The following is a 23,952-nucleotide window of genomic DNA, read 5'->3' on the forward strand; positions in this document are numbered from 1 at the left end:
CCAAGTTCTGACCCTATTTTTTAAATTCTTTAATTTTTTTTTTTGTGTGTGTGGGTCTGGGGATGGAACCCAGGGACACTCGACCTCCAAGTGACACCCCCCTACCCTACTTTTTATTCTTTATTTTGAAACAGGGTCTCATTAAATTGCAGAGGGCCTCACTAAGTAGCTGAGGCTCTACTACCCAGTAGCAATCCTCTGGTCTCAGGCTCCCGAATACTGGAATTACAAGTGTGTGCCACCACAGCCGGCTTAATTCTTTTGTTTGAAACAGGGTCTCACTAAGTTGCAGAGGGCTTCACTAAGTAGCCGAGGCTAGCTGTGAACCTGCAATCCTCCTATCTCAGCCTCCCAAGTACTGAGGTTACAGGCCTGCGCCACCTCACCCTGTTTAGGTCATGGCCTTTATCACATTACTTAGGGACCCTCAATCCAGGACTTTCCAATGATCCCACTGGGTCCAGCATCTCCAGTCCCTGCTCACCAGGGACTGGACAAGTCCCAGGCAAACAATATGTAGTTCCTGCATATGGACATATCACATGCCTTCAGGGTCTGCGCCTGCATTCACCATCCCTCTGCCTGGAAAGCAGCTGGTCTCCCATTGCCCGGTCTGCCTTGCAAATCCTATTCATCTTCAAAACTTCCTCACTTGCGGGCCTCCTTTGAGCTGCCCTCTTTACTCTCTCCTTGCCCAGAGAGAATTACTACTCAATGTACCATGAGCATGCCTGGCCCTTTCCACTGAAACTGAGTACTGGTCCACGCCCTTGGATAGACTCTGAAATCCTTGCCAATGTGGGCCGTGTCATGAACGTATCACTGAACCACGTACACCGGGCACAGTGCCTAATACGGTACACACGGGACCACAGAGAAAGCATGTTCTGTTGAGCTTAATTTCTCCTTGGCGGGTAACAGTTCTTCTTTTTTGCTCCCCACAGAAAATAAGTGATTGCTTTCCTTTCCTCATTTTTGGAAGCCCTGCTTACCACGCAGCTGCACTGTACACCTCAGTTTTCCATGGACGAAGAGAGTGAACTGATCCAGCCCCAAGACCAGAGCTGCTGGGCCGCTCTGCCTGATGTGTGCCTGCGTCGTGTTTTCTGGTGGCTGGGAGACAGGGACAGGTCCAGGGCGGCCCTGGTCTGCAGAAAATGGAACCAGATCATGTACTCGGCTGACCTCTGGCGGTACAGGACCATCACCTTCAGCGGGAGACCCTCCAGGGTACACGCATCGGAGTTTGAGTCAGCTCTTTGGTATGTTAAGAAATTTGGTCGTTATCTGGAACACCTGGAGATCAAATTCCTGAATCCTTACAATGCTGTCTTGACCAAGAAGTTCCAAGTCACCATGCGAGGTCTTCTCTCATGTCTGGGCAAGAGTAACAACCGGCTGAAGTCTCTTTCCATCCAGCACCTGGAGCTGGACCGCCTGGTGTGGAGAAATAGCATCCGCAGCTCGCTTATCAAGAGCTTGTGCTTCTTCTTAAAGAAGATGGGCAAACACCTGGACTACCTCAGCCTGAAAGGTGCCAGGCTGACCGTGGAGCAAGGCTGCCACGTCCTCAGCTCCCTGAGCTACCTGCGGAACGAGAGCGCAGCCTCCGAGCTCAACCTGGAAGATTGCTTCAGCCATCACCTGGCCGTCTACAGCAGCCCGCAGTTCAACAAGACCATGTCCGCCTTCCGCAACCTGTCGTCGCTAACGCTTAACTACAACTGTATCTCCGATGAGCTGCTGGAGAGCCTGGGCGAGAACAATGCCGGCACCCTCCGGACCATGAACATCAAGTGCCACATCCATGACCCCCACGGCCAGGTCGTGTGGGGCATGTCCTGGGCCAAGCTGGCCAAGCTGGCCAGCAACCTGAAGGTGAACTTCTTCTTCGAGCGGGTCATGAAGTACGAGCGCTTGGCCCGGATCCTCCTCCAGGAGATCCCAGTCAGGAGTGTCAGTCTGAGAAGCTGCTACTTCAGTGACCCGGATTGGTCCATGCGGCCCACTCTGATGGACCTCCTTCCCACCTTCCGGCACACTCTGCAGGTAGGTAGAAAGTTGAGGTCTACGGAGGCTTGAGAGGTGCCAGCACTGCCCACCTGGCCGACATCCCCAGAGGAAAGCCTGGGCTGCCTGCTCTTGGCTGGCCCCCATGCCTTCCCTCCATCCCACCTTGAGGTGCTAGGAAATGTTATCAGACTAAGCCTCCCACGCTCCAGGGCACAGTACGTGACAAAGACTTCTGCTCACTCTCTACACATGAGACAGGGAATTTTTCTGGTTGGATGCCAACCAAGGAAAACCCTAGCTCAGAGCTGCGAAGCCTGAGCCAGGAGGAGCCCTGCAGGTGACGCAGTGAGCAGCCTCTTCCGCCCTCCCACCGAGTCACAGCAGAACACAGGTGGCTCCCACAGTCAGCGCCAAGCAGGGTGCCTGCTAATCGGGAAGACAGAATGGGAAGAATCAAACTAAACTAAGCCAAAGTTGACTTAGTCTGCTGAATTGCTCAGAGGTTCTGGGCTGTTCTCTAATCTGGAAATTTCTCTACCTATAAAATCAAGAATGGCCATGCACGGAGGGATAGATTTGTAATTTCAGTACTTTGGAGGCTGAGACAGGAGGATTGCCGGTTCGCAGCCAGCCTCAGCTACTTAGTGAGGCCCTCCACAACTTAGTGAGACCCTGTTTCAAAAAAAATATGGAGTTAAAAAAAATGGGCTTTGGTGTATAGCTGGGAGGTAGAACGCCCCTGAGTTTAATCCCCAGTACCAAAAAAAAAAAAAAAAAAAAAAAAAAAATCAAGATGAGCCCAGCATGATGGCACATACTTTGTAATCCCAGGGCTTGAGAGGCTGAGACAGGAGGATTGCCAGTTGGAGGCCAGCCTCAGCTACTTAGCGAGACCCTCAACAACTGGTGAGACCCTATCTCAAAATAAAAAATAAAACAGGGGAAGTGGGGAGGGGAAAATGGGAATTGAGAAATAGAACCATTCAAATAAGATTATGTCCATACAAGGTTTTACTACCAATCTCACCAACATGCATGAAGAGGGAGGAAGAAGGGTGAGTATATATATGAAGGAAAATATAACAAGCAATGTATTCATTGTGTTTATATCACTTTGAATCTCATTATGATATGCAATTATATTGCACCAATAAAAGTAAAAAAAAAAAGATGGGGAACAAGGAAAAATAAAATAAAAAATAAAACGGGCTGGGGATGTAGCGCAAAGGTACAATGCTCCTGGGATCAATCCCTAGTAATAAAACAAAAAGAGAGAGAGAGATGATTGTTATCCCTCCTAAGGGCTTCAGTGTTGTAACAATTGACATTAAGAGTTATATAACCACCACCATCAACACAGATGGACATCAAGGTGCTAAGAGCTCACTTGATATTCACAGAAGCCCGAGGCAGGTTGAGCAGGCCTCATTAAGAGTTTTCTTTTTTTTTTTTTTTTTTTTTTGGTGGTACTGGGGTTCCTGGAAGCCCTTCTGCCTCCGGGCTACACTCCCAGACCTATTTTTACATTTTTATTTGGAAACAGGGTCTCCTAAGCCAGCACGCGCGGCTGGCTTCGAACCTGCCCGATTCTCCTGTCTCTGCCTCCCAAGCGCGGGGATTACAAGCGTGCGCCACCATGCCTGGCTCATTAAGAGTTTTCTGAGCTATAGAAGAACGTGGGGTTTGGGGGGCCTGCCCACAGTCACCCAGCCAGTCCACTGCAGGGCTGAGACCAGCAGCTTGGTCTCTGGATTCCAAGTTTTACAAATCTGCATGCAATCACTGTCATTCTCAAACCTCTTCCCCTTTGAGAACTAAATGCTGATGTCCCTTATCTAAAAAACCTTCCACATCCCTGAGTCCTAAGCCGGGCGGTAGAGATGCTGCAAATGACCCGGCCTGTCTTGGCATCTCTGCCCACACGCTCCCCAACGGTGCTTTCCAGAAGTTAACTTTTGAGTTCAACAACAACCACGAGTCGCTCGATGAGGAGCTGCACCTCCTCATCCTGTCCTGCAGGAGACTGTTTTACTTCAAAATCTGGGCTTTCCTCGATGTTAAGTTTGTGGAGCGAATCCTGAAGAGCCAGGAGGAGGGGCAGTGCGCTCTGCGGACACTCAAGGTAAGCGTCCCTGGCTGGCTGGCTCTCTGGGTCCACGCAGTGGCATCACGGGCAGGCACGGTGCCTCTGCTGAGATGCAGGTTAGAGACGAGGTGGGGACTGCAGGCAGTCATGGCATCTCCGTCTGGAAACCTGGAGCTCCCTTCTTTGGTACACCCAGCCCTCCATATCCACGGGCTCTAGTCCATGGATTCCTCCAACTGCAGATAAAAATGTCTGGGGAAAAAATTGTATCTATACTGAAGATATACAGACTTGATATTCCCTGAATGATAGAGTTTATGCCTAGCATTTATATTGTGTTAGGTATAATGAGTAAAATAGAGATGGTTTAAAATATATGGGAGGATGTGTATAGGTTACCCAGAAACCCTATGCCACTTTATATAAGGAATTAGAGTATCCTTGATTTGGGGATCAGAAAAGGATCCTGGGATCAATACCCACGGCTACCTAGGGATGGCAGTAGCTAGGTTTGGGCTTTTTCTAATTATGGAGGTAATTATATGTGTGGATCATTTGAATCATTGCAGGGCCTGTTGACGTAGTCCGTGTGTGTGTGTGTGTGTGTGTGTGTGTGTGTGTGTGTGTGTGTGTTTCTTTGTCGGCACAGGTGAGAATTTATACGAACAGATATGAGACGAATGAAGAGGACAGAAGCCTCCGGGAAATTTACAGGAAATACAGAAAGCTGATGGATGCAGGGCTTAACTATTTTGTCATCGCTTACCCCATGATGTAATGCGCCCTCTCCAGAGGAAGACCTGTAGGAGCACCGGACACCGGGTCCTCAGAGAACTACACTTGGGCCGCCCCCATCTCCACCCCTCTTCCTTCTCTTTCCTTTTTGCCAGTTCCACACCAGTATGAACAGCCCGGCAAAGACCGGGACTGCTGTTGCTGTGAAGGCCACAGGTGACTTTAAAGTGCTATCTTTACCAACTATCTGGGGCTGATTGCTCTTTTTGTTTTAGTATTGCTTTTTGACATTTAGCTACAGAGAAAAACCCAAAGCCACCTGAATTTCCTGCCCGGGGAGTCTGACTCGCCTGGGCTCCTGAGGAGCGGTGTGGCTAGCAAACAGAATCTACGGTGGGCAAACAGTCTATGACTGACATAAAAATACCTTACGTCCTTATATCTGCCTCCATGCCAGAACGTCCTTGTGTTCATGTTGGCTGAGCCTGAGCTCACTTAAAGGGAAATCCTACGGCCTGTCCCTGGATGAAGCAGGAAACGCCCTGTCCAGGGCTGGAACCCACGGGAGGGGAGCAGGCCCTCACTTAATGGCCTTGTGAACTCAGATTTCCTGCTTATGTCGTGTCCAGCCTGTGGTGAACACTTAGTCCTCAGGAGCAGGGCTGAACCCCAAGTGCCTGTTACACTTATATTTATGAAAAATTTGTAATGTCACGGGAAAATGTTTCTAATGCAATGTTAAACAAACAAAAAAAGAACACCAAATTCTGTTTGTTTGTTTGTTTATTTATTTATTTATTTATTTATTTATTTATTTATTGTATTTGGGGTTGAACCCAGGGGCATTCTACATCCAAGTTACATCCCCAGCCCTGTTTTATTTCTTTTTAAACAGGGTCTAGGTTGCAGAGGGCCTTGCTAAATTGTTGAGGCAGGCCTCAAATCTGTGATCCTCCTATCTCAACCTCCCAAATACTGGGATTACAGACATGCACCTGTAATCCCAAGCACTGCTCTGAACCCCTTATTTAATGTGATATCATATAAAACACATCTAAGGATTTTTTAAAGCACAGAATAAGTATATCAAAAATGTTAAGAGTAGAATAATCAGTGTTTTAAGTAATAAGTTCCTGAGCCTGTGCCATAGACATGTATGGGTCTATAGGGTTTGTTTTGTTTTCTGCACGCAGTGGCATATTATTCTCTTTTCTAGTGTATATAAATTAATAAAATATAAGAATACTTTTAATAAATTACTTGTTTCAGATTTCCTGTCTGGCCTTTGTGTGCCGTGTCCATATTTATGCTTTTTGGCTCTTTGTTGAAATTCATATTTAGCCAGGCATGGTGGCGCACACTTGTAATCCCAGTACTTGGGAAGCTGACCCTGAGGATCGCAGGTTCGCAGCCAGCCTCAGCTGCTTAGCGAGGCCTTCTGCAACTTAGATCCTATTTCAAAATAAAGAATTAAAAAAAGGAGTCGGGCATGGTGGTGCATGCTTGTAATCCTAGCATTTGGGAGGCTTTGCAGTAATTCTCTAAGTGGTCAGGGAATCTCCGAGGGTCTCTGGATTCCTTCATTCAAGGAATCTGTGAGATAAAAACTATCTTAACAACTGAAAATTGCCTCTGTTCTCCCTGGAATTTTCTGGAGGCAACATAGTATATGAGTGCAGATACAGGAATAAGGACCCAGCTGTCTCCTATGAAACAGACATATTTGCAAACCATTAAGATGGACCCACCCTTTTATGAAGAACAGCTTCATAGAAATCTATTTATGATAGCATGTTTTCATACAAGAGGATATATATATTTGCGGTACTGAGGATGGAACCTGGGGCATTTTACCTCTGAGCTACATCCTCCAACCTATTATTTTATTTTACTTGAAAATAAAGTCTTACTAAGTTACTGCAAACCTCACTAAGTAGCTGGAGCTAGCTTAATCTGTGATCCTCCTGTCTCAGCCTCTCAAGTATGGGGATTATAGGTGTATACTACCACACCTGGCATATCTCTCTCTCTCTCTCTCTCTCTCTCTCTCTCTCTCTCTCTCTCTCTCTCTCTCTACCACATTCAGAGGTCCAGTGGTAGTAGTTGTGGACAGCCAATTGACTCTCATGTTTGTATTCCTCTGAGTGGCAGCTTATTTTTTATACCTATCTTTCTCCAGTACAGAGCAAAAGGCTGGGGATTAACTCCTACAAGCCTGGTTTGTTGTTTTCGTTTTGTTTTGCAGGAATACCCAGGAGTGCTCCAGTATGTCCTTGGCCTGTATTTATGAGCAGGACTCCTGGGGCCTCCTCCTGGCTGCTGGCTCTAGCTGACAAAGCCCAGTGACAAAGCAACGAGGGCCAGCAGCTCTGCATGTCCAAGGTGCAGAGGGCTGAATGTTTGTGTCCCTCCAAAGTTTGTCTTATTGAAATATAATTCCCAATGTGATTGTCATGGGAGAAGGATGGATTCTTCAACTCAGGATCTGCACAGTCCTTGACTTACATGACAGAAAAGAATTTCAGCACGTGCCAGTCAGAGACTGGTGAAAAGTAAGAGCTGTTCACTCCAGGGGGAGGGAGGGAGGGAGGGAGGGAGGGAGGGAGGGAGGGAGAGAGAGAGAGAGAAGAAGAAGAAGAAAGAAGAAGAAGAAGAAGAAGAAGAAGAAGAAGAAGAAGAAGAAGAAGAAGAAGAAGAAGAGGAGGAGGAGGAGGAGGAGGAGGAGGAGGAGGAGGAGGAGGAAGGGGGGGAGGAGGAGGGGAGAGGGGAGAGGGGAGAGGGGAAAGGGGAGGGGAGGGGAGGAGAGGAGAGGAGAGGGGAGGGGAGGGGAGGGGAGGGGAGGAGAGGAGAGGGGAGAGAGAGGAGAGGGAAGAGAGGGGAGAGGGGAGAGAGGAGAGGGGAGAGAGAGGAGAGGGAAGAGAGGGGAGAGGGGAGAGAGGAGAGGGGAGAGGGGAGAGGGGAGAGGGGAGAGGGGAGAGGGGAGAGGGGAGAGGGGAGAGAGAGGGAGGGAGGGAGGGAGGGAGAGAGAGAGAGCGAGCCTTTGGGTTTTCACAGCTCTTCTCTTAAAGGGGACTTTGGTGAGGGAGGGCTGGGCAAATGGTGAACATGTGATGGGTGAGCCTGGTTGCCTTGATTTACTGGACCTTTTAAGAATTTAGGCCAAGCTGGGAGTGGTGGCGCACGCTTGTAATCCCAGCATTTGGGAGGCTGAGACAGGAGGATCACAGTTCAGACAGCCTCAGCTACTTAGTGAGGCCCTGTTTCAAAATAAAGAATAAAAAATAGGGCTGGGGGTGTAGCTCAGAGGTAGAATGCCCCTGGGTTCAGTTCCCAGTACCACACACACACACACACACACACACACACACACACACACACACAAAAGAATTTAGGCCGAGACTTATCAGTCTAACATGATTCTGTAGGCTAATAAAATATACTTGAAACGTTGAAAATGGAGCTAGGGAGACACGAAGGAGGTAAAACACCAACCAGGTTATTAACGGCTTTAATCAAGAACCTGGCACCTTCAGGGAGTAAGCTGGTCATGGGGGAAGGTACCGACGAGCCACACATCTGGAGAGTCCCAATTGGCTGGCTGAGTCACATGGCGGGTCAGAAGTACCCATGTTTTATAAGCATGCCGATTCTCTTGCGACATCTGTAGTCTCGCGACCTCTGGAGTATGTCTCACAATGTTTGGAGTCTCAAGGCACCTGGATTCTCGCGATATCTCTGCTCTGGCTTCAGGGGTTCTGCCTCCTGTCCCCGCTGCGGGGTCAAGTGGGGGGACCTGACCTATCAGTACTCACCAATTAACTAGATATATATAATACACTAATATTTACTGGACCTTTTAGGAATTTAGGTCTGAAGGAAAACAGACCTTCGAGGTAAAGATAAAGCCCATAGTAGTTTTTAGATTTAAAGCTATAGTCTCCCTTTTCTTTCCTGTTTGTTTCCTTCTACCTATTATTTCTCTTATCCTAACTCGTGATGACATCTGGAGGTGGGGCTTGGGAGGTAATTAAGTCACGAGGGCGGGTCCCCTATGAATAGGATTAGTGCCCCTATAAAAGAGGCCCTAGAGAGCTCTCTTACTTTCTTTTCACTCATACAAGGAGAAGTCAGCAGCCTGCAGCCTGGAAGAGGACCCTCACCAGAACCCAGCCATGTTGGCCCTCTAATGTCAAACCACCAGCCGCCAGAACTGGGAAAAACAGATTTCCACTCTTTACAAGCCACTCATTCTATGGCATCTTGTTTGATCAATCTGGACTGAATGCAACATGAATATAGAAGGAAATTTGGGTTGTGATCAAGATAAGGTGTAAACCATTATCCACAGGCCAGTAGACAACACGAGGGAAGTTTTTTGGTTTTGAAAAGACTCTCAAGGATGGACCTGTGTCTTTCTGGGCTGGGAAGGGCCTGAGGCCTGGATTCTTGGATCCTTTAGGCCACTAATTTGTGTGATTCTGAGCAAGTTTCTTACCCTGTTTATGCTTTAGTTTCTGCTATTTGTAAAATAGCACCCCCCTGCACCCCCCTGCCATCTCTAGGGTCCCTGAGACATAAATATTGGGGGCAAGATGTGTGCTGCTGAGCATGGATGGAGATGGCCACACATCCCAAAGCAGCTGGCCTTGGGAGCCAGGCAGCCTGGATGTGAGCTCTGGCCTGCCATTTATCTGTTAAGTGCCCTTAGGGTGAGCATTTTACCTCCCAGAGGTAACTCAGCAACTCTGTGTATCAATGGGGGGAAAAATGAACGCATATAATACAGTGCACATACATGAGCTTGGCCTTGTTTAAAATAAGGAAACAGACCCAAGACAAGAACGTGCCTTGCTCTGGAGCTGTATGGTCTCCTGGTGGCAGGACCAATACTTTTTTACCGATTAAGAACCAAGACTTCTTTCTTCCATGCAAACCACAAAATGGAAAGAATTTATTCCTTCTCCTCCCCCACAGCCAGCCCATGTCAGACAGGTAATTAAGGTGACTACCCATTGAGTGTTTATGTGCTTAATGTTGCTCACAGGGTTCCATGTAATCCTCAAAGCACCTCCAGAAAGTAAAGACTACCATTATCTCTCCTCTAGAGATAAGGAAGATGCAGCTTTGCAAGACTTACCTGCTCAAGGTCACTTAGGATGCACTGGAAGTATCACCCCCAACACAACTCCACAGCCATCTCCCTAAGTCTATACATTGCATCCCATGACAAAATTTGGAATCGATTATAACAGAATTCCACTAAGTACAAGAGCATTTGAAAGAGAAGATAAATGAAAACTTCTGTTTTACTCGGTTTAGCCTAGAAATGCCACTTTCTGCAATGGAATGTCTGGGAGACATTTCATATCCAAACCACAACACCCTCTTCCCTCAGATCCCTTGATCTAAACACCAATATGGCCGGGCGTGGTGGCGCACGCTTGTAATCCCCGCGCTTGGGAGGCGGAGACAGGAGGATCGAAGCCAGCCTCACTGGCTTAAGAGACCCTGTTTCTAAATAAAATAGGTCTGGGAGTGTAGCCCGGAGGTAGAAGGATTCCATCCCCAGTACCATCAATAAATTAATTAATTAATTAATTAATTAAACACCAATATGCACCAAGCACAGCTGAGAGACCTGCAGGCTTTGCCAGGCAGAGACAACCCTAGAGAGTTTCTCCAGCCCCCTTCTTTCTAGTTTGTCCCCATCCAAACCTTACTAGATCCCAGTCTAACCTTGGCACCATCCACAGAACATAGCTTGCCTACGATTGAAGAGTAAACCACCTAGAGAAATACAGATTTGGGGAAGGATGATGAAGATGTTTACTGAAGGACTGCTACTAATAATAGAAAATTACAACCATCTAAAAAGTCCATGATTTGAGGCATGGGTGACACAAAGGCTGGTGACTCCCGGCTGTGTGCCAAGTAATGGCTAGGGTGGATCTTCATGTCTTGACACGAACACTCTTTAGGACATTCTAAGTGAAAAAAGCTAGTTGCAGTACAATCTATCTAAACATCATTTGTGTTTTAAAAATGAGAGAGAAACCGGGTGTGGTGGTGCACACTTGTAATTCCAGTGTTTGGGAAGCTGAGATACGGGGATCACAGGTTTAAAGGCCAGCCTCAGCAACTTAGTAAGGCCCTCTGTAACTTAGTGAGACCCTGTTTCAAAATAAAGAAAAACAGAGCAGGGGGTGTAGCTCGGAGGTCTAATGCCTCTGGATTCCATCTCAAGACCCTAAAAAAAAAATAAAAGTTAGGAAGCCTCTTACTGATGCCCCTGAAGCAGGGAAGGTTTGCTCATTCAACCAGCTGTGGTGGCTTTGTTACGTGAAAGATGAATATTATCGTTTGGGGTTGAGGGTTACCATGTAGGGGAACTGTCCCAGGAACCTTTGTTAGACCCCCAGAAACAATTCCCCTAAAAAAAAAAAATGCGGGTTCTTGTCCTGAGGTAAGGATAAATATGCAATAGCCCAGACTCTTGCTGAAAATTTAAAGGAGTTTATTAACACAGGACTGGGGAGGAACTCAAAAGCCAGTAGCTTATCTCAGCAAGGAAACTGATTCTGTGGCCTGTGGATGGCCAGATTGTCTCAGGGCAATGGCGGCAGTCAGGATTTTTATTTTGAAGGCCCAAAAACTAACATTAGGGCGGCTTCTCACAGTACAAACCCCTCATGATCTCCGAAGCTTATTAGAATCCAAAGGACATTTGTGGCTGTCAGATAGCCGCATTCTTAAGTACCAGGCTATCTTTATGGAGGGGTCAGACATAAAGCCCTAAAGAAATGCACCACCCTTAACCCCTCCACCTTTCTGCCTGAGGATTCTGGAGGCCCTGTCCATTCCTGTGAAGAAACATTAACCTATCTCTGGGCTCCCTGCCCAGACCTTTCAGACAGGACCCTTCTAAACCCTGATGAGGAATTATTTACTGACTGGCAGTGCTTTTGTGAGAGAATGAATACGGTATTCGGGCTATACAGTCACCACACCCTTTGAGGTGAAGGAAGCAGAACCTTTGGGCCCTTCCACCAGTGCTCAATAAGCAGAGCTCATAGCCTTGACAAGGGCCCTTAATCTGGCAGAGAGAAAGAGGGCAAATATTCATACAGATTCAAAATATGCCTTCCTAGTTATCCACGTGCATACAGCCATCTGGAAGGAAAGGGGACAGCTTACAGCATTGGGATCCCCCATTAAACATAAGTCCCAAATTTCAGACTTGTTAGCGGCGGTCCTAAAACCTAAGCAAGTGGCTATCTCACATTGTCAGGGTCATCAGAGGGGAACAGACCTTGTCACTCAGGGTAATAATAACTTAGCTGATAAAGCAGCACAAGAGGCTGCCAGCCGCCCATGTCAGACACTGCCCCGTCCTGTGGGAAGGGTCCCTGCTGCCTGATGTGAGTGAGACCCGTGTATTCCCAAGAGGAAAGCGCTAAAGCCCAGCAGCAGGGCCGTACAATGGATAGTAGATGACGGTGGATTACGTCTGACAATAAACTCTGGATTACCCAAAGCCTGCAGTGGAAGATACTTAAGGCTCTCCATCAGATGCATGACTTGGGGAGGGATAATTCTTTAAAACTGACTTCAAGGTTGTTGACTGGAGAGAAATTACAGGAGAATATGAGTTGTATCGTTCATGGATGTGAGATCTGTCTTAGAATTAACCCCAAAAATAGCTTGTTAAGCCCACCAGGCAAGCAATCTAGAGGCACACATGCAGGATTGGCAGCTTGATTTCACTCACATGCCCAGGGGGAAAAGGCACTGGGTGATGTTGGTTCTAGCAGATACGTTTATAGGATGGGTAGAAGCTTTTGCTTGTAGATCAGAAAAGGCCCAGGAGGTAATAAGGGCATTATTCCAAGAAAGTATTCCCCATTTTGGAGTTCCCCACTCATTACAGGGTGATAATGGACCAGTGTTCAAATCAGAAGTCACCCAAGGTATCACTCAATCTCTGGGAATAGATTCCAATTTACATTGTGCCTATCATTCCCGGTCCTCAGGAAAAGTAAAAAGGGCAAATGGGATTTTAAAGCGGCACCTTCTCAAATTAACCCAGAAGGTACAGGCCCCCTGGTGGCAATTACTCCCAATGGCGCTGATATGGATTTGTAATACGCCTAGCCAATTGAATCTCACCACCTTTGAAAAGCTATATGGGAGACCTTTCCTGACTCGGGATATAGTCTTAGATACAGAGTCTCAAATATTAACAGACTATGTTCCCCAATTGGCAGCATATCAACAAGTCTTCAGAAAACTCCAAACAGCGCTGGAGGGGAACGGGGACCCTTTGTTTTGTCCAGAGGATCTGGTACTAATCAAATCCATAGAAAGAAAGGAAAACCCCTGGATGGGCCCATATCCCGTTATCATTTCTACTCCCCCTGCTGTTCAGGTACCTGGCATTGAGTCATGGATACATCATACCAGGGTGTAGAAGTGGACAGCAGAAGGCCCGCCTCCTGCTCCCGCTGTGACCTCCGAGGCTCCAGAGACCACTCCAGACTATTCCTGCGAGCCACTGGAGGGACTCAGACTTCTGTTCAAGAAGACATCTCCTGCTAAGTAGTCTCGATTAAGAGGGACAATTTAGTGCGCCAGTTTCTCCACAAGAATCCCACAGGTTTCTCCTGGACTTTACCCAAGAGCTCACTTTGTTCCCTCGTGGCCCCTTAGGTACTCCTGAACAACTCTTGCAGGTGCTCCAGGAGGAGTGCCTTCAGGGCACTTTCCAGGAGTATACAGACACTCAAATTTGTGTCTTTTCACTTTTCTTGATTATACTCATTTTTCTGGATTAATTAAACAATGAGGTGGTTCATTTTTGTCTTTTTCCAATTGTTATGTGTTCAATTGCTGAAGGATGCTATCTTATCACCTCTAGCTACAGTGGTGACACAGGGGCAATAGGAAACTCCTTAATATTGCAGTGTTGGACAAACTGCACTTCTCCCATAGGACCGGTAATATGGGTAAGAGATTCAAAAACAGTATTTTCTCATACAGCTCAACAGTCGAGATTTAAAAAATTAACGGCCAATAAAAAATTTTTTAAAAATTGGCCGGGCGTGGTGGTGCACGCTTGTAATCCCCGCACTTGGGAGGCTGAGACAGGAGGATCGTGCAGGTTTGAAGCCAGCTTCAGATACTCAGTGAGGCTTCCAGCAACTTAGTGAGACCCTGTTTCAAAATAAAAATATATAAAAGGTCTGAGAGTATAGACCGGAGGTAGAAAGCCTCTGGGTTCCACCCCCAGTACCACCAAAAATAAAAATAAAAATAATAAAAATAAATTTAATAGATTAGTCAAAGCCTTCTAATACCAATTTTTCTCTTATTCTACCTCAAGCCACTATACTAGATACTGGCACCTATAAGTGCATTAAAATTCAAAAAAGTACCCTAATGATATACCATATAAGGAATCATCTAAAATCTTTATTCAGATTACCCCACAGCCTATTTCAGATCTCCACAGTACTAATTTCTGGGTTCGCACGGCACAAAATCTACTAAATACATCCCACTTCTGTATGTTTAAGCCAAAGTCGGCCAAACAGGTTTTAATGTCTCGTTTAATTGGCTTAGGCCTAACAGAACATCGAAAGACAAACAAATCTTAATGTCATTTTTAAGTTTTCATGGTTATAAGTCTAATAAAAATGTTCAGACAGTGGAAGACCCTATTCCAACCTCAGTAGTTGTCCCGGGAGACTGTCTGCGTGTGGGACCCGTGCCCTGGAATCTCTAATGCAACCATGTGGCAGACAGTCCAGTCCCAGCGTCAAACTTATATCTCCCCTTAGAATGGTCAGTTTTCTGTTTTAATTGTTCTTATTCCATCATCCCTAAAAGCTTCCAAAGCTGCTCGGGATGATTCTACCTACTCCCCCAGTGTCCCCGCCCGGACGAGTCACTCGTTCTATTTTTTCTTTACCATCTGATTGTGACAATAATTTAAATCTTGGGTCCCCAGGCCTCAGGGAAGGACTCTCTCTCACTTTATTAGCCATCCTGGGATTGATGTTAAGTGTCTATACACAGATTAATCGACTTGCCTGTTTATTCACTAAGATTGTTAATGACTCAGCCTTTGGTACCAGTACTACACTACACTGGGTGAAGTACGCCAAGCCACGCTAGAAAACAGACAATTGATTATTTGCTCTTGCTCCATCATATAGGGTGTCAAGAATTCCCTGAAATGTGTTGTTTTAACATCATTGATAATTCAAAAAAGATACATAGTTTAATATCAGACATGCAAGAACAATTAACACATATTCAACAACATAAAAGATTTTTCGGATACGGTTCATCATGGGTGGCATGGCTCATGCCATTTATAACTCCCCTGCTCGTTCTCCTTGTCATTTTGCTTTTGGGGCCATGTTTACTAAATTGTGGAGTGAGTTTCATCTCTCATAGGCTGGAAGCTTTCAGACTTCAGATGGTGGTACGAGCAGACCCAAAGAGGGACATTTATCAAAGCCCTTTGGACGGTCATAGAGACACATGGGACGGACCCATCTGATTCCCCCATGCCAAACTGCATACATATGTACCCAAAATGGGGCTCCCCTTACGTCATCCTGTTCAGCTTGAAGAATCCAGATGCGTTGTCGTCCTTATTCCTTTGCTGTGGGTACATGTATGTAGTAATAAGAGGGAAATTTGATGGGAAATAAGCTCATGTTACATGTTACTAGAATTGTGAAAGTCAAAACGCATTTTCTATATTTACCTTTGGCCTGACAGGTGTCAGGAAGTTACTAGAGAGAGGGGGGAATGTACCAGTATTGTAAATGGCCTAGGAAGATTTGAGAAAGCTCTGATTATTAGTAAATATATTTCAAAATTGAGTGAGGGGCAGACCTGTGGAAGGACTTGGTTTCTGCCAAGAAGCAGGCAGCTATTGTAACGTAAATTAACCTAGCTAAAGGTAATTAACAAGTGGAAAGAGAAGGGGAGCTAGGACTTCCTCATTCTAAAGACAGGTTTACATGATAAATGATAATAGGATGGGAGGAGGGGATGACCTTCAGGAAAGGAGAGACCTGGGTGTAGATCAAAGTTCGGCAAGAAACTCAAGGGGATGGAATTGACCTATGTCAGAGTTACGTAGAACAAGATGGAGGGCCTTATGTCTATAAAAACTATTCTGGGTTTTGTATTTCAGTGATTTCGTTCAAAACACACCCCCCCCATGCCACTCCTGAATGGCATGGGGCTGTGACTGTCTTCTGTATTTCTATCTTTTTTTTTTTTTTTTTTTGTGGTACTGGGGATGGAACCCAGGGGCTTCTACCTCGGGCTATACTCCCAGACCATTTTATACTTTATTTGGAAACAGGGTCTCTTAAACCAGCTAAGGCTGGCTTCGAACCTACGCAATCCTCCTGTCTCAGCCTCCCAAGTGCAGGGATTACAAGTGTGCACCACCACACCTGGCTCCTGTATTTCTATCTTTTTAATAAACACCTTTAAATCTTCAGCAACAGTCCAGACTATTGCATATTTATCCTTAGCTCAGGACAAGAACCCATGGGTTTTTTGAGGGGAATTGTTTCTGGGGGTCTAACAAAGGTCCCCAGGGACAGTTCCCCTAAACGGTAACCCTCACCCCCAAACGGTAACATTCATCTTTCACCGTAACAAAGCTGGACGGATGAGCAAACCTTCCCTGCTTCAGGAGCACCAGTAAGAGGCTTCCTAACTTTTACATTTTTTTTTTAGGGTCTTGAGATACAACTTAGTGAGACCCTGTTTCAAAATAAAGAATTAAAAGAAGAGGGCAGAGGGTGTAGCTCAGAGGTCAAATGTCCCTGGGTTCCATCCCCAGATCCTCAAAAAAAAAAAAAAAAGTAATTAGTAAGTGAATAGAAGACACCTAGGGTCTTTTTACATTTCTAAGAGAAGTGAACTTCCTCAAGGATGTGGGGGAATCCCAGACTCCAGATAAGCAACTTAACACATTTTGGAATGTAATAAAAGGTGTGTCTGTGCTGGAGACAGAGCAGGTCATCTACACATCAAAAGACCTTCCAAGGAGATCTAGTAGGGTCAGAAGACTGGTTATAAAATATTCTGTAGCCGAGCATGGTGGCACACGCTTATAATCCCAGCATTCGGGAGGCGGAGATGAGGATCGCGGTTCGTGGACAGCCTCAGCTACTTAGACCCTCTGCAACTCAGTGAGACCCTGTTTCAAAATAAAGAATAAAAAATAGGGCAGGGGGTGTAGCTCAGAGGTCAAATGCCTCTGGGTTCTATCCCCAAACCCGTAAAAACAAAAAATAAAATAAAATATTCTGTATCCAGGAATTGTCGATGACCTCATTTGGGCCACCCCCCTATACGATACCGAGATTGTATAGGGCTGTAACTATCCCCTGTATTTCTATCTTTTTAATAATAAACTTATTTAAGTCTTCAGCAAGAGTTCGGACTAGTGTATATCGATCCTGGTTCAGAATAAGGACCCTCGGTTACGAGAATAGTTTCCAGGAGCCTAACAGAGGTCCCCGAGAACAGTTCCCCAAACCACAACAGTTCAAACGGTAACAATCCTCCGGTCTCCGCCTTCCAAATGCTAGGATTACAAGTGTGCGCCACCACGCCTGGCTCACTTTTACATTTTTTACAAGGTTTGCCAAAACCTGTGAATAAAATTTTACAGGTGAAAAATACTTTGAGGCAGCAGATCCTGATTGCAGAAAGCCTGAGATCCAATGAACCACTAGTCAATGGTTAGCTGTGTGGCCTCTGGCAAGTCAGCTCCCATTTCCAATGCCCAGTATGCTCTGTTCACAAAACACTCTGTGGGCGATAGGGGAGCCTGCCTTCCCCCTCCCTCCCCCCACCGACTGCCCCAGGCCACACATCTGCCCTTGCCAGACCTCAGGTTTCTCACCTGTTTAACCAGATTGAGTGAGATAGCCGAAGGAACTCTCCCTCCACTTTACATTTTATCACAATTCTCCCATAAGATCTTGTTCAACAAATGTTTCCGGGGGTAAATATAAAGAAAGAGAACAAAAGCCCTGGGCTAGCCGCTGTCTAGGCTCTGAAACAAGGTGGTGAGTCAGGATACACTCGATTCTAAGGATCAACAGACCCACCTCCTGCTTGAACAAATGCGAACTCACTGTTCTCACTAACTGGGAGTCTAGAGTCAATTGGCTGCTGGTTTGCTCGGGGGGTCTCCAGGGTTGGCACTAGTATTTCTACCCTGCGCTTTTCTTTGCCTTCCCCCGTGGTTTCTGGAAGCTGCTACAGCTCCAAACACTCCATCACTGCCACGGCAGGAGGAGAAGCCAGCACCACCACTAGAAGAGCCCCCCAGGCAGCCTCTGCTTTCACCTCATTGGCCAGAATCAAGTTCCACAGCCACCTCCTATCTACAAGGGAGGCTGAGAATGAATCCTGCTCATCTACCCTCTATAGAGGAGCTGGAAAAGGGGCTGGCCATGGCTGCTGCCTAGGTAGCCCAAAGTGGAGCAGCCAACAGTGACCCCTGCGTCCTCCACTTGAAGGCTCTGTGCTCAGAGCATGTGCTCTTCGTCAGAGCATGGGAGGGATTGTTGCACTGACGGGATATATGTCCCAAGCCACAATCAAGTACAAGTGCCCTTGGATGCAGGGTGGTTAGGAAATCCACAAATTAAATCAGCTCACAGAATTGAGTTCATAAATTCCCTTAACACTTGTCTTCTGCATGTGGAAAGATGAATCATTGTGGCTTTTAAGTACAAAAGACCTCTTCTGGTATTCACCTGAGTCTTGTGGTTACTGATCTCCTCTCAAACTCGGAGGCAAGGGATAGACTCTTAAGTCATCACAGGAAACAAACAGACTTCCCAAAATTAAGGTCTTAAAGTCTCAGGTCTGATCTAGAAACCTTAAGCTCGGTCTCTAAATCCGACACTGAGTCACTATGAGCAAATTATTGACCATGCTTCAGTTTCCACACGCAGCATCTCGCCTCGCTACTAAAGGGTGGGTGTCATAGTTTTAGAAGTATATGTGCTATAGCGATAGGTTTCTTGAATGTGGGACTCCTCCAGTCTCAGTTTCCCCACCTGTAAGATAGATATAGCAGTTTGCACTATCTCTCTCTTTTTATTTATTTATTTTTTCCAGTACTGGGAGTTGAACCTGGGGCAGTCTACCTCCAATCTCTACCACTGGCCCTTTTTCATTTTCTATTTTTGAAAAAGGGTCTTTCTGAGTTGCTGAGGTTGTTCTCAAATTCGCATTTCTCCCAAATCACTATCATTCATTACAAACACTCAACATATGTTAATGGTTATCATAATTGTCAACATTACTAACAGTAGAAGACCATGGGCCACTGTTTCAGTGCTTGGGAACCTGAAACAGGAAGACTTCAGGTTTGAGGCCAGCTGTAGCAACTTAGCAAGACCTTATTCCAAAATAAAAATAAATAAATAAAAAGGGCTGGGGGTGTAATTCAATGGTTACACCCTGGGTTCAATCCCTAGTACAGAAAGAAAAAGAAAGAAGGAAAGAAAGAAAGAGGATTACTTACTTGTCATGCAAGACTCATCAGCCCTTCTTGGTTTTAATTGGAGATTGTAACACTCTTTGTAGGGACTCACACCCATTCTTCACTGCTCTAGAAACTAATTTCTTTGAGATCCCTTGACTTTTATGTATTCTGGGCCACTGCCTGGACTGTCTCCCTCCATTTCCACCAAGCCAACATCTACTTTTCCTCCCTCAAGATCCTCCTCAGGGGTGGCCCTACTCCTATCCCAACCCTCTCAGCCCACTTTCCCAGTCAGGCCTGTGAGCTACACTCTGGGGAGTGGTAGCCACAGAAAACCACTGGACATCAGTGTTTCAGTCAGCATTGTCACTCTATGGCCCCAGAAACCTGATTACCACAAATTAGAGGGAGAAAGATTCACTGGATCACAGTTCTAGAGATTTCAGAGGTTTAGTCCATGTTAGGCCAGGTCACATCTGCAGAGCTTAGAATATGGTGGCAGAAAGCAGAAAGAGCAGGGGGCACACGGACATATATTTAGTCCCCAAGACCACACCCCCAAAGGCCTGCCTCCTCCAGTCACATCCTACCTGCCTACCTTGTCACTCCATTAACCTATTAATGGATAAATCCACTGATGAGATTGGAACCCTCATGATTTGATTTTTCACCTCTAAACTTTTTTTTTTTGCATTGTCAATACATGAGCTCTTGTAGGGAACATTCTATATCCAAACTATAACAGTGAGCAGAAAGGAGGCTGCAGTGTAAGGGTGCATAAGAGCCCAAAGCCCAAGCTCACAGAACCCAGGCCCTCAGGAAGCACCTGAGCTGAGGAAGGGAAGCCACTGTGTGCTGGAGAGTTTGTTCTCTGTCTTGCTACACTGGCTTCTATTTTTTTCTTCTTGCTGCAAACTGGCTTTCTGTTTCCCATCCACATAACAGACAACAGCTGTCATCCTCGTTCCAAAGCTTACACCTCCTCTCTTCAAAAGTGCGGCCAGGTGGAACTGACATCTCTCTGCCTCAAGTTCACACTCCTCAGGAGAGGAGCTCACTAGCCCAACCTCCTTTTGCAGCTCATTTCTGACCCAGCTGATGAAGGAGGGGAGCAAAAAGGAGAGAGGTACCAGCTGGGGCAAATGTAGTTGTGAATCCTGTTGAGAGGGGAGAATGGTCTCTGGAGGGAAGGCTTTTCATGGCAGAGTACAGGAGCTTGAATAGCTTGAATATAAGCAAGTCACGCTACTGCCTTAGAGCCCTGCTTCCCATTCAGAAGTAATATCCCCATATTCTCTGGTCCCAGCAAGGCCACTGGCTTCCCTTTAATGTCTATTAAGGTTCTTAAGGGAGCAAGTAACAGAAACAAATTTCTGGAAGCTTTAACCAAGAAAGGAATTACAGACACTCAAGTTTCAGTGACTCCCAAATAAAAATTTATTATCTAAGAATATGTGTTTGTCTTTTTGTTTTGTTTTTAGCCTGAAAGAATATCTGGTGTGGGTGGGTCAGAGAGCATGGTACAGGGTAGACTTGGTAGCCACAGGCTTTTGCTACCACGGGCTAGTTGCAAATGCCCTAATGAAATACTGGCTAGCTGGTTGTGGTGGTACACAGCTGTAAACCCAGTATTTGGGAAGCAGAGACAGGAGGATCTCAGGTTTGAGGCCAGTCACAGCAATTTAGCAAAACCCTCAGCAACTTAGCAAAACCCCGCTTAAAAAAAATACAATAGGGCTGCTGGCTATGGTGGCACACGCTTGTAATCCCCGCGCTTGGGAGGCTGAGACAGGAGGATCGCACAGGTTCAAAGCCAGCCTCAGCTACTTACTGAGGCTGTCAGCAACTTAGTGAGACCCTGTTTCCAAATAAAACACAAAATAGGAAATAGGTCTGGGAGTGTAGCCTGAATGCAGAAAGCCTCTGCATTCCACCCCCAGTACCACCAGAAAAAAAAAAAAAAAAAACCAATAAGGGTAGGGGTATAGCTCAGAGATCAAATACCCCTGGGTTCAATCCCCAATACCAAAAAAAAAAAAAAAAAAGGGTAAGGCTAAAACACACTGATGAGGTCAAGCACTGCATATGAAATCTTTTTTTTTTTTAGTTTTTATTTTTATTTATTTATTTTTGCGGTACTGGAGATAGAACCCAACGGCATTGTACCCACGAGCTACACGCCCAGTCCTATTTTTTAAAAGTTTATTTATTTATTGGTGATACTAGGGTTCCTGGAAGCCCTTCTACCTGCGGGCTACACCCCCAGACCTATTTTTATACTTTTTTAAATTTGGAAACAGGGTCTCTTAAGAAAGCGCGGCTGGCTTCGAACCTGCGCGATCCTCCTGTCTCAGCCTCCCAAGCGTGGGGATTACAAGTGTGCGCCACCGCGCCCGGCGTGAAATCTTGATGTCTAAGTATTTTGTATCTACATATCGAGAAATAGCCTCAACCGCAATCAAAACAGCACTCCCATAAAACGTATGCCAGACACTGTTGAGAGTCTTTGGTACTTTATCTTGCAGTCCTAGGTTTTGTTTCATTTCACACATGGGCAACTGAAGCTTGGGGGAGTTGGGCACCTTGCTCTGGATCTACCAGAGGTGGCAGAGCTGATCTGAACCATCAGCTGATCTAACTGCAGAGCCTGGGATCTGAACTACCCACTGGGCAGCCAGGCTCTCTAAGATGTACTGGAGAGGACAGGTCTTCCCTAGAACCACGCTGATGGCACCCACTGGTATAGGCCTCCTAACCCTGTTGACTTAGCACAAATTTTTAGGTCTGCCCTCTAAGCTGCAGAGGTATATTTGAACCCTTCCATGCCAGAGCAGGAGAGCACCCAGAGATCTCTCATAGGATGAAGGGGCGCCCACCTTGCTCTGGGCACAAGTGGAGCTGTCTACTTGCTCAACACCCCAAAAGGTAATGCCCACAACATGCGTGGCACAGATCAACATTAGGCCCATGCTTTTGGCTTCTAAGAGGGCCTAAACAGCAGCAGAGAATCTCTGGACCAATGGACACTTAGATTCTAACCATCCTGGGATTATGTCCACATTCCTGGCTGTTCCTGTGTCCCACGCCACAGCTGGGGCTAGGCTTCCAGACCTAGGGAACGCTGGATACAAGGAGTACTCTGCACCATCTAGTCTAATCCTCCTCCTTCCCTACAGAGAGCCCTAAGAGGAGGAGGGGTTTTCTTGGCAGTGTTGGGTGAGAATCTAAGCCTTCCGTGCCCTTCTCACCAGGTGTCCAATAAGCAGTAGGGAAGCGCATGCTGGTGCAGGTATAAAAGCAGCTCCAGGTGTGGGAGGCACTGAGCGGTGTACCTGTACTTGGAATGTGTTCCTTCTCTGCTGTGGAATGAGTGAGTGAAAGTTTCCCGTGGCAGAGGTCTTCCTTTGACAGTCAACCAGCCAGATTTTTTTATACTGGAGATTGACTCCCCATCCCATTGATTAATTGATTGATTGAAACAGGGTCTCACCAAGTTGCTGAGGCTGGTCTCAAACCTGCAATTCTCCTGTCTTGGCTTCCCACCCAATACTGGGATCACAGGCATGCGCCACGGTGCCCGGCTTGCCAGCCGTGCTGTTGAGCTGCTGCCACCCAGCAGAAGGCAGCCGGCTGTAAGCAGAGCTCTTTGGAAAAGACAGTGAATATACGGAAACAGGCTAGTAAAAACTTTTAAAGAAGCATGTGCAGCCATTAAGATAATGATAAGGCAACCTAGAAAACTGCTTGCAACATGCAATTAAGGAAGAAACAATTATACACAGCCGAGACTAGCCATGAGAATGCCCATGCAGAGATTATACTGGTGTAGGGTGGGGCCATCCCAGGCAGCCTGTGTTTACTGAACGCTGGCTCTCATGAGACAGACCCTGTGAAGTCCTTGAGCTACACTCTGCCCCCCCAAAACCTACACCTTTTTTTGATAAAAGGGTTTGAACCCAAGGCATTCCACTTCTACACCCCCCAGCCTTTTTCTTCCTTCCTTCCTTCCTTTCTATATTTCTTTCTTTCTTTTGTGGTACAGAGACCTTCTACCTCCGTGCTACATCCCCAGACTTATTTGTGGTACTGGGGATGGAAGCCAGGGGCATTCTACCTCCGAGCTGCACCCTCAGCCTTATATTTATTCTTTATTTTGAAACAGGGTCGCACTGAGTTGCAGAGGGCCTCACTAAGTAACTGAGGCTGTCCGTGAAACCGCGATCCTTCCATCTCAGCCTCCCAAATGCCGATTACAAATGTGTGCCATCATGCCCGGCCCATTTTATTTATTTACTTTTTTGAAACAGCATCTAAGTTGCTGAGGATTTGCTAAATTGCTGAGGCTGGTCTGGAGCCTGTGATCCTCCTGTCTCGGCCTCCCACATACTGAGATTATACACGTGCACCACTGCACCTGGCTCAGAAACTATACTCTTAATCACAGATTTTAATCTATGCTAGCAAGATTATTTTTCCTTTCATTTACTGTTACTGGAGCATTTAAGAAGAAAAAAATACTCTCATTGACCTCTAAGTGATCTAGAAACCAGCACTAAACGCACTCAGGGTTTCTATT

The 23,952-nt window shown here is 46.3% G+C and overlaps 1 protein-coding gene across 1 annotated transcript; it reads left to right on the top strand.

Moving 5' to 3' along the window:
* Positions 1–957: 957 nt before the first annotated feature.
* FBXO39 (F-box protein 39) lies at positions 958–4,877 on the top strand (the record flags this gene model as incomplete). Its single annotated transcript, XM_080712674.1, has 3 exons — positions 958–2,049; positions 3,959–4,135; positions 4,749–4,877. Exons 1-3 carry the CDS (start codon positions 1,024–1,026, stop codon positions 4,875–4,877), a joined length of 1,332 nt encoding a protein of 443 aa, XP_080568800.1. The 5' UTR covers positions 958–1,023.
* Between the last annotated feature and the right edge of the window lie 19,075 nt (positions 4,878–23,952).

Source organism: Muscardinus avellanarius (genome assembly GCF_963383645.1).
Source record: "Muscardinus avellanarius genome assembly, chromosome: 16".
Taxonomy (NCBI): domain Eukaryota; kingdom Metazoa; phylum Chordata; class Mammalia; order Rodentia; family Gliridae; genus Muscardinus; species Muscardinus avellanarius.